The sequence below is a fragment of the Dermacentor variabilis genome, chromosome 4, assembly GCF_050947875.1.
Source record: "Dermacentor variabilis isolate Ectoservices chromosome 4, ASM5094787v1, whole genome shotgun sequence".
NCBI lineage: Eukaryota > Metazoa > Arthropoda > Arachnida > Ixodida > Ixodidae > Dermacentor > Dermacentor variabilis.
Window position 1 is genome coordinate 143,189,312 of NC_134571.1, and position 11,851 is coordinate 143,201,162.

Genomic DNA, 11,851 nt, shown 5'->3' on the forward strand with positions numbered 1-11,851 from the left:
CGCGTGCGCACCAGTCTCTCTCTGGCTTCTCAATAGGTTCAAAAATGTGTCTCTGTTTTTAATTAAATGAAGTGTGCGGATCCAATGGGTCACATGGTAAATACAGTGCATAACTGAGTCATAAACACCATGGTTAACGCATTAAGACACACAAATGCGTAAGATAATTCGGAAACACTTTCATGAAGCCACTGGGAACCGCTCGTTGCACTCCTCCATGATGGTGATTATGCGAAGCGCGATGTGTTGCATTTCAAGTAAACAATGTTATAAACCCAAGCCAAACGTGTGCGTAACCTCATTAAGAAACACAAAGACCTAACCAATAAATGAGAAAGAGGTTAATAAGCCGCCGGAATAAGCCCAACGATAAACGCCAGGGCCGCACATTTCAACTTCACTGATTTACCATCTGTACGGTGTACATGGGCGCGGTAATATATGATTGATCGAAGGATTATTATTATTATTATTATTATTATTATTATTATTATTATTATTATTATTATTATTATTATTATTATTATTATTATTATTATTATTATTAGACGCGTCGTTCCCGTCTTCACGGTTAAGAACTGCTGCGAGTAACTACGGGCCTATTTCTCTCCTATGCGCAGCATCTAAATTATTCGAGTCAACTGATCACTTAATAATTTAATCTTCTATTAAGAATACTATCATTCATCAGCAGCATGGTTTCATATCGGGACGCTCAACAACTACCAACCTCGTTAGCTTCATGATGCATGGCTCTCAAGCAGTGTATAAGAAAGGACAGCTGGATGTCATTTATTTTGATTTCAGTAAGGTGTTTGATGTAACATGCCACGAAATACTCCTTCAAATCCTAAAAAAACTTGACTTGCGCCACTCTGTCACAGCGCTGATAAGAAGCTACCTACGCGGCCGGTACTGCTACGTTAGCGTAAATGGTCAGTCTTCAGAAATTTATGCGGTTACAATTGGAGTTCCTCAAGGGTCTGTCCTGGGCCCTATTCTTTTCTGGCTGTTCATTAACGACATTTCGGCAGTCATTCAAAGCTCTTCAGTTGCGTTATATGCTAATGATGTGAAACTTTTTAAAGCGGTAAAAAATGTTAATGATTGCGCCGCTCTTCAGGAGGACACTGCGAATTTTGAGCCATGGTGCGTTGGAAACAAGCTGGTCATAAACGCATCAAAAACAACAACTGTAATCTTCACGCGGAAGACTAAGGCCACCTTATTTACCTACAGCGTTAAAGACCTTCTCCTGCCAAGAGCTCAGGGAACGAAGGACTTTGTAGTGCATTTCGATAGCTCTCTGAGTTTCACACCCCACGCTCACAAGACGAGGCAGCGCGCACTAAGTCGGTTGAAGAGAGACTTCAAATAATTTGGGCAATTTGTAACTTTATATAAGAACGTATGCCTTCCAGTTCTTGAGTACGCCTCCGTCGTTTGTGGTGACACTTGTAGGTGAAATTGTGAACTTCTCTAAAGTGTGGAAAAAAAATGTTGACATATACATTTAAACATCGATTCTGTAAAAAGCCTTCCATTTCCATAGGACAGGACACACGCACTCACGTTACCTAACGTCACCTATAGACGCAACAAATCTTATGTTCTTTTTCTTCACAAATTAATACATGAAAAAATATTCTGCTCGCGTTTGCTGTCTTATGTGCGCTTTTACATTTTACAGAAAAGCACAAGGAAGCAACGTGCCTTTCAGCCTTCCGATTTTTCAGACCCTCTATCTAGAGTGCAGGCGACAAATAACGCCCATTCAGAGTGCCTCGATATCTTCATGCCTAATTTCAATATTTTCCTTAACAGTGTTGCAGACGAAGTCCGATAACTCAGCAAGAACACTCATATTGTCGCAATACAACGCGGACAGTAGACAGGGAGACGTTCAAGAGCCGCAGGACAACTTGTTCAAAAAACAAAACAGGCCAGAGACGCGTCTTCTTCGTCCTTGCCGAAATCCCACTGACCCACTAGACGAAGTCCGTTAATGTCCCTATCTTCGTTGTCGTCTGCATAGAATAGACGTGTCATCTGTCCCTCCCTAAGAGAGCATCGTCACGATGCTAGACATGGAGTGTCACTTGGGGAATTAAGGGTCCCTCGCGTAGTTATTCGCTCACATACGGCTTCATTCGGACAACGTGCACAAGTTCAGAACGGTGCGTGCGGCGCCGCGTTCAATTGGGACTATCGGGGACGACCTCGTACGTGACGTCACTGAGTCGGCGCAATACTCGATATGTTCCGAAGTATCGCCTTAACAGCTTCTCGGAGAGGCCTCGTTTACGTATGGTTGTCCAAACCCACACTCTGTCGCCGACGTCATAGATTACTATTCGACGATGAAGGTCATAGCGCCCTGCGTCGTATTCTTCCTGCTGGCAGATCCGCAAGCGCGCGAGTTGCCGAGCCTGTTCTGCTTGTTGCGTAAACACAGCGGCGTCCGTATGAGTGTCGTCAGTCATGTGGAAGCATCGCATCCAACATCGTTTGTACATCCCGCCCATGAACAATGGTGAACGCAGTCATGCGCGTCGTCTCTAGTTTCGCCGTGTTCTATGCAAAGGTGATATACAGTAGGATGTCGTCCCAATTTTTATGTTCAACATCCACGTACATGGAGAGCATGTCTTCAATTGTTTTGTTTAGGCGTTCTGTTAATCCGTTGGTTTGAGGATGATAGGCGGTTGATTTCCGATGCGCCGTTCCACTTAGCAGCAAGACGTGATCTAATAGTGAAGCTGCGAATGCGGTTCCTCGGTATGTTATTACGACGGTTGGTGCGCCGTGTCGGAACACAACATGCTCAATGAAAAAGCGCGCCACCTCGGCTGCTGTACTTCTTTGGATTGCCTTTGTTTCAGCGTAACGTGTGAGATAGTGGGCTGCGACGATAACAAAGCGATTCCCTGCAGTAGAAGTAGGAAGTGGGCCCAATATATCCATACCGATTTGGTCAAACGGTCTTCGAGGAACCTGGACGGGTTGTAGGAGGCCGGCTAGTTTCGACGGAGGCGACTTGCGCATCTGGCAGTCGAGGCAAGTGTGAACGTGATGTTTCACGGTCGTGGTAAGTATCGGCCAGTAGTACCTCTGCTGCACTCTGGCCGGCGTTCTCGTGTAGCCTAAGTGACCAGAAGTCACCTCATTGTGACAGGCTTCAAGTACTTCCGTACGAAGAGCTGCAAGAATGACGAGCAGATAGGGGAACCCGGTCGAAGAAAAGTTTCGTTTGTAAAGTACTTTCGCCCGAAAACAAAACGACAACAGTCCTGTTTCGAAAACTCTAGGCGGTTTCGCAGATCTGCCCTCTAACTAATTGATGAGTTCAAGCAACTCAGGGTCGTCCCGTTGTTGTTGCGCGATGGCGGATGTGTCCAGAACACAAAGAAATGCTGAGTCTTCTTCGGGTGGAGCAGACGACTCTATAGGCGATCGAGACAGGCAGACAGCATCCGTATGTCGTTTCCCCGACTTGTACTTGACAGTCATGTCAAATTCTTGCAACCGTAGGCTCCAACGCGCCAGTCCTCCCGAAGGATCTTTAAGGTTCGTCAACCAACATAGTGAATGGTGGTCGCTTATAACTGTGAAGTGGCGGCCATACAAATATGGGCGAAATTTCATAACAGCCCATACTACGGCGAGGCATTCCTTCTCATTTGTGGAGTAATCGGCCTCTGTGCGTGAGAGTGTACTGCTTGCATAGGCAAGTACTCTTTCTGTGCCCTCCTTCCACTGCACAAGAACAGCTCCCAAGCCAACATTGCTGGCGTCAGTGTGGAGAAATGTAGGAGCGGTCTCATCAAAGTGAGCAAGCACTGGAGGTGTCTGGAGACGTTCCCGCAAGTCAGTGAATGCACCTTGCTCTTCGTCGCCCCATACAAAAGCAACGTCGTCTCTCGTCAGGCGAGTTAACGGCGGCGCAATGCGAGCAAAGTCCGCAATAAACCGGCGGTAATAGGCAAAGAGGCACAGAAAGCGCCTGACAGCCTTTTTATCGGTTGGTACTGGAAACTGTGCTACGGCCGCAATTTTCTCAGGATCTGGGCGAACACCTGCGTGGCTGACGACGTGACCGAGAAACTGTAGTTCCCCGAAGCCAAAGTGGCACTTCTCCGGCTTCAGGGTGAGGCCGGCGGATCGGATGGTCTGCAAAACCGCTTCAAGCCGTTGGAGGTGTTCTTCAAAAGTTGCGGAGAACACGATGACGTCGTCCAGGTACACTAAGCAGGTTTTCCACTTCAGACCCGAAAGCACAGTATCCATGAGGCGTTGGTATGTAGCAGGGGCAGAGTACAAGCCGAAAGGCAAGACTTTAAATTCGTATAGGCCGTCTGTCGTCACAAAAGCAGTTTTTTCACGGTCTCTCGGATCTACCTCGATTTGCCAATATCCGCTTTTTAAGTCCATTGAAGAGAAGTAACGCGCGTGACGAAGCCTGTCGAGTGAATCATCTATACGGGAAAGCGGGTACACGTCTTTCTTTGTCACTTGATTTAGTTTTCGGTAGTCCACGCAGAAACGCAAACTGCCGTCTTTTTTCTTAACTAGAATTACAGGAGATGCCCAGGGACTCGTTGATGGTTGAATCACGTCGTCTTCTAGCATTTTTACCTCTTGTTGTTGTATGGCTTCACGTTCTCTGGGAGCCACACGAGGATTTTCGTGAATTGGCCTTGCCGTATCCTCTGTAATTACCCGATGCTTCGTTAGAGGCGCCCGTCCGACGCTTGACGTCGACGCAAAGCAGTCATTGAACTTCGACAATAGCGTGAGAAGCCGCTCTCATTCGTGTTGCGACAAAGCAGTGCTGACGTCGAGTGCAGAAGCTGGGCCTTGCGTAGGTGCTTCTTCGAGTAGCGAACAGCAGCCTCGAACATCCGCAACACCATCAAAATAAGCCACACCCGTGCCCTTTGGAAGGTACCGTCGCTGTGTGCTAAAATTGGTTAGTAACAAGTTAGTGTGCCCGTCGGTGACATTTCCGATTCCTCGTGTGACCGAGATACCGTGTCTGTAATGCCCTCTTGCTCCGAAAGCTCTACAAAACCGGTGTTTCCGCACCTTCCGTTATCTTTGCTGCATGACTACCTGTAAGACTGACAGTGCTATGTCACCTCAAACAGACAGTCCTCAAGGACGTACATAGCTACCAGTGGTGTGCCATAGCACTCTAGCCTTGGAACGCTTGTCTTCTATGTGTTTGCAAATGATGTATCCAAAGCAATGAAGAACTCGTCATCTTTAGTTTACGTGGAGAATATGAAGATATCGAAAGAAATTCGCACCATTTGAGACTACATTCTACTTCAACAAGACATATCCAAGCTTTTGCCGATTGGTCCGTGCAACACAAACACTAGATGTCCGAAAGACTAAAGCAATCCCGTCTACAAGTAAGAGAAATCAGTTCCGTTTCCTTAAACACCTAAGCAAAGCCACGCTCACTTTGGATGGCGGAGTTAATGACCTTGGAATTACACTGAATTCAAAGCTCACCTTTTCGCCCGACATATATTGCATACTTATGCGCGACCTGGGATCCGTGAGCACATCAAGTAGTAATTCGAGGGAGCTCAGAAACGCAGGTGTATTTCTTAAACTGCACACACCCGTATGGTAAATTGTTATCGTATAACATGATTACTGTTTATTCCTCTTTGTTGATGCATATATATATCCACCCTATGCCACGTAAGAGTTACCATTGGCTTGGCGTCCATATTTCCAGAAATGTCGATCAATGTTATTTTCGTATGTTATATGTTATATACCGTTATATTATGCTATAAGTATGTATGTATGTATGTATGTATGTATGTATGTATGTATGTATGTATGTATGTATGTATGTATGTATGTATGTATGTATGTATGTATGTATGTATGTATGTATGTATGTATGTATGTATGTATGTATGTATGTATGTATGTATGTATGTATGTATGTACAAGGGCTATTTCTTGTACCGAACCAAATATTGCGGACGCTTCCCGGGCTCTGTATGTATATTATACCAATTCTTACGGCTACCAGTGTCCAGACCAGCTAGTTGTTCCTAGACCAGGTAATAAAACTAATTGATTGATTGACTGATTGATTGATTGTTCTTTGCTGAAGCGCTGTTATTTTTTATTGCAGATCGTTGCTAGGCAGTTTGGCCAGAACGATACAGTAAACTACATATTTCACATTTATACACAAACTCGTGGAGTAAGCAAAGGTGCGCAAATAAAACTCCAAATTTTCTGCCGTCACCATACTCCCGTTACCTCAGACGCCTAAACGGAACGTCAAACCTAATGAAATTTTGTAAACATTTCAGTCAGCTTGCAGCCTGTTCGACCTTTTTAATAGACGGCGTTCTGATAGGAATCGACAATTGTGCAGCGTGTGTTCTTACGCCCGCAACTGACGCTCTTCCTACACCTCCTTTTGATCCTACGTATAGGCCAGCGAGCGCCAGTGGAACCCTCTGCTGCTTCTGCTGCCGGTGACCAAGGGGGCCTCGATGGTGTTCCTGCTGCCAGTGTCCTGCTACGGAAACGCACTGCTCTTCGACTACGCACGCATGTCTTGCTGGGAGATGGTAAGCAGGGCGCTGCACGCTGCTCTCCTAGTTATCTGCCGCTGCAGTCGCCAGTACCTGAACATTTTTTTCGAGTACTAGTCATATGACGCGCCGAGTGGCAGTCATGCAGGTATGCTAACGACTTGAAAGGAAGGCCTTCATTCTACGAGCTTGTGCCTCCTAAATCGAAATAGAGCTCTGCGGCAAACATTGGTACAGGCAAGGTCGGTATTCATAACCTTGTTTACTTTCCATATCGCACACCTTTAGTGATCGTAAAAACCAAGCTAATGTTTTTTTCTGAAACGAAAAAAAAAATGTTTTTGTAATGTAGAAGTACATGAATTATTACTCTTTTTTTAGGGAAAGCACGCAAGGTATGCAAGAAATAAACGTTTGTAGGTTCTCCATGTTCTCTTTCTATAATTATTAATTTTGATTACTGCGGCCAAAATATATTGCATTAAAGAAATAAAATTATTATTATATTACCGCGCATCTTGTTCAAAAGTGGGCAGTTACAGAATAAATGCTGTGATCTAGACAAAATATTCATTGTAATTCTGAATCTCGCCAAAAGAGCTGAATTTTCGGAGAAAAGTCGAAAATAATACAAACACTTCTGAAATCACTTTGAAAAGTTGTTTATGGTAAAACACCTTAAAATAAGACCCGCAACGCTTTGTCTTTTATCACTTGTGAACATATCAGCGTCTACGGGTGTGTAATTTTTTTCGAGCAAGTGTTGAAAGTTTCAAATGTTGGCTTGCGTAACATAGAAAAAAAGTTGCGACAAGTCGGTTAGCATTACAGAATATTTAACGTGAGCGTTTGCTAAGCAGTAAGCCAATCTTTTTTATTACAAAGTGAGCGTGTGCGTACACATTTTGAAACTTCACATGCCGAAACAATTTCCTCCCGATCGCTTCTTTCAAATTTGTACGTATGCTTTACCATGTACCTTATGTTCATAAACTTCGCCAGCCTTATTGTCTTGGGTTCTTCGGCAGGTTAGGGTGCTCTAAACATATTTAGGCTATCAACAATAGAAAGGAATCTAAATAAAAAGGGTTGTCCATATGAATGGCAGGCTTCAGGCGAATAAAAAATACTACAAGATAAGCGTAATAATCCAAGCTATAGAAAGTTAAAAAAACGAAAATATCTAAAAATAAGCCGAGAGCCTGCGGACCATTCAGTAATGTAGACAAACTCTCTCCAGTGAAGATGCCAAGTCTTAAATTTTGCCTACCGCGTAATGTCCCTCCCTGACGCGCAAGGACAACAAGTGGCAGCGCGAAGGGGGCCTGGAACTTCCACCTGAAAGGTGCCCCGCAGCATAACAAAAACGAGAAGAAACCTAAACAAATAAAGAAGCCAGAAAGACGAAGTACAAATCGTGGCGCAAACGTGACGTGAGCTCTCGGCACCTTTAGCTGAGAAAGTAGTAAAGTGGAGAGACTCTTTTGCTGCGGAGAGGGTGGCAACTCACTTCCTCGTACTATCGCCTTCCGGCATTGCACTCCCATCTCTCTCCCCTCTGCACGATTAAGGTTATTAAATTTCTTCATATAGAACACTTCCGTGGATGTGGGTTTCCAACGTCCAGTGCTTCACAAACATTTCGGACAGGAATTATTGGACGGCTTTAATATGGCCTTATAGCGAATTTTATAATGTGCCTCAAGGTAGATGAAATGTCACGTTTTTTGACAGAAACATCTTCATCTCTCCGAAGAGGTCGAAACGAACTAAAATGTCTTACAGGCGTAACCAAAAGGTTGCGTCCCCTAAAGAGTACATCGATTTGTTGCAATTTCGCTTTCGCGAATTTTTACTACTTTAGATATCAATTAAGATAAGGATGTCATCTAATACGTACATCACTTGTGTAATGAAGAAAAATAGATACCTGAGAGATACTTTCTACTGCGATATCAGTATTTATGGCCACGACAAGTACTGCACAAACTTATGGACCAGGACAGTTTTTCTTTACCTTGGTTTCTCTAACTTGCAGTTGGCTATGTTCTTCTGTAGAGCTCTTTATGTATATATTTCGCGATCTGTTTCTAAGGTGTTAAAGTCTGCTTTAAACTAAGGCATTTCTCTTTTTTACAAAATTGCTTGTCACCGTATTAAAATACGTTGCAGTGTAGCATCGCTAGCTGCGATAACACACCCTTTGCGGATGGTAACATTTAGAATGAAATTGTTCTATATAACGCAGAGCGTTCCATCTCATCATACCTTCATCGTCTGTATCTATCCGCAGATTAAAATCGGCTTTCCAGTCAAGATTGTGACTATCGTACTTGAGCTGCTCTCATTGCTGACCATGGGCAACGCCATGTTCGACCTGGGCCATTTTCCCGCTTGGGCGACAGTGGTACCACCGACGACGACGACGACGATCTCGGCGTTCAATGCCTCAACACTCGACATCCTCAACATCACCAGCGCCCTCTGAGTCTGTGCGCAAGGACATACGGGGCATTCAGCAATGTTTGTTTGGTTATGTGTTGGGGATATTTATTTCGACTCAATTATTTGTGTGCTTCTGAAAATGTTCTGCTATCATTACTTTTCGTCGCATCTGTGTCGCAGCAAATCACCACTGTGACTGCGCATAGGGAGGAATGCACTGAGTGGGCACATTTTTCTCGCTGCCGCGAGTCTGAAAGACAAATGAGCGAAAAGTCTGTAAATGTCTTCAACAAGTGTCTAGCTGTAAACATACAACACACGAAGATGTATAATCTGCCAAACATTGTTTGCCGTATAGCCTTGCTGTTGCTTGCTCCCCTGCTTTTTCTTAATTTTTGTGTGTTGGGAATGCTTGCATAGCTGCGCTTCTTTTTATTTTACTGTGTGTGCTGCAAAACGTTTACCGAAAAAATAAGAAGCAGACTTAGATTCTTTCTCTCTCGCGTCAATTAAGCGGCGTTCACTAGGGTTCACCTGCAGCGTTGCAGTAGACACAAAACGAAGGGACGTTACGGATGCAAGCTTTCGACATACTGCACTCATTACAAGTATGCGTAATCTTCTTACGCGCAGGAACGTGACCGTATGCAATCACGACTGTAATGTGGGACAGCAAATGATTATTCTACTTAAAACAACGCCTTGCGCTGTTCTATGCTTCACGGCTCCTAAATATTGCTCTGAAGCTTTGCGCCCTACAAGTCTACATTCTTGTGACTACACTCTTGCGATGCAGGTATCATTTCTCGGTACCTCATTGATGCTTCATGTGTAGCATGAAACATGACCGGTTAAAGCGTCCGTTCAAAAATATCGATGATTTTCGAAAAGTTAGTGGACCTTCACTTGTTTAAACATGCATAGTTTTCTCAAAGCATTACCAGAGCGCAAACTCTCACGCGAACTTACTGACATTTCTTGGCAAACTAATTCTTATGGTCAAAATACCAGTGGATGCCTTGCATTAAAATTTATTCATTAGAAGTATTCTTGTATGCACTGCAGCTAACGTCGTGCTTTCTCGCGTTTCGTATATAAATTTATGGCATTACTTTTAAACCTGCAAACAGATTTAAAAATATTGAATCCACTGTGCTGCACAGCTTGCTTGCTCTACTTGTCATGTTATGATTGCCACCCATTAGCATCGTGGACAACGGTTAATCCAGTTCTTATGATGCAGAACTTGGGAGTTGCATTTATTTCGCTATCCCTGCTCATAGCTAATCAACACTCTAGACCCACAGCAGCTTGACGGTACTTTATTTTATTACGAAGATTTGTTTGTCTGTAGCTCCGCCACTCTTAGGCTTTCTGTTTGTCCTTCGGTCGGTTTCTTACGTAGAAAAGTTTATTGATCCCAGAGACAGTGTAGTACTAAAATGTGCCATTTCCGAATATGGTTCAGTCGAAACTAGTTCCAGATTTTGGAGACAGTGTAATAATAAACATGATCTATTCAGGCGATGTTATTGAAACTGGGCCGATCCGGAAGGCTGTTTTATAGAAAGGTGCTGACATGGTGAGCCCGTCTTTACACCAGCAAACATGTGCGATTGCCAGGCTCGCAATATGGTTATAAAGAAACACTATCGTGGAGCTTTGCTATCCGTCTTCCGGATTATACTCCTTTCTTTTTAGATGAAGTCATGGCCATTTGCTTGGCCCGATACAAAAATATTAATATAATAATAACAAACACAATATTGCTCGCAGGCTGCCTCTCGGTTCTTATGTTGATAGAAAACACAAATAACTCACTACTGCCCCGGTTGCTACACTTTTTCATGACACCTCATGTAAAATTCGTTTTATTTTTGTGGTATAATGAACAGTGTGAACTAATGCACTCGATGAGATCGCAGACAGGCTATCATAAGCACTGATTCGTGGGCCTTAGGTTTCTTTATACCCAAGGTTGACCTGCTGGCAGTGAGAAAATCCCGAAACGAACAAGTCCTATGCAAAAAAATATACATTACCCTGAAAAAAGACCACCAGGGGGCCGAGAAGCACAGTCGTACCTCACATGGGCTCCTGTTTTTCTCGCTATGTTGTGTGGAACATCGCTTGGAAACTCAGCGAATTTGGTAACCTCGGATTCCTGAAGTTGCCAGGCATCGGTTGACACCAGCCACGACGTAGTGAGTAGACCTTTACTCGAATAATCGAACCCTGAACATTCTGTGACCGCTCCAAGATAGCCCTAACGCCGGGGCACCCGTGGCACGAGCGGGAGACCAACGCCTCGCGCCTGCAGGCCTGCGGTCCATGCACACGGCGCTCTCGCAGTAGGAGTGAATCACGCAGAAACAGCATCTGAGGCGAAGCGCGCACGCTTTTTTGTAAACACAGACGGCGAACGCTTTACATGAAGAGCCGACAACGGCGAGAATGGAGGTGACCCGGAATAACTCCGATACCATACCACAGTGGACATACGACGCGAACAGCGACAAAACGAATCGTAAAGCCCACATCGAGTGGCTACAAGTTGGTCGCAAAGGCAGATCAGCAAAAGAAGACAATAAATCTGCCGAGAAAAGAGCCATAGAAGTCCTGATACCAGACCCCAAACCTCAAGCACAAGCACTGCCGCAGCGTCAACGCATTCTGAGGATTCGACCCTTCGTTACTGACGGCTTCGAAATCGTCTTCCACCCTGAAGCAGGACTTGAGCTCTCGAAGCACACACTCATCGCAGTGGCATTTGTCATCGGAAGACCCAGCGGTTTGGTCCAGCAAGACGTTCACGATAAAGTCCGTGTACC

The 11,851-nt window shown here is 44.5% G+C and overlaps 1 protein-coding gene across 1 annotated transcript in view; it reads left to right on the forward strand.

Moving 5' to 3' along the window:
- LOC142579869 (Na(+)/citrate cotransporter-like) overlaps window positions 1-9,642 on the forward strand; it is a 64,664-nt gene extending 55,022 nt beyond the window's left edge. The window contains exons 15-16 of the mRNA XM_075690502.1: window positions 6,474-6,611; window positions 8,869-9,642. Of these exons, the coding sequence (XP_075546617.1) occupies window positions 6,474-6,611; window positions 8,869-9,063 (333 nt within the window). The 3' untranslated portion in view covers window positions 9,064-9,642. The remainder of the gene's footprint in view (window positions 1-6,473; window positions 6,612-8,868) is intronic.
- The last annotated feature ends 2,209 nt before the right edge of the window (window positions 9,643-11,851 follow it).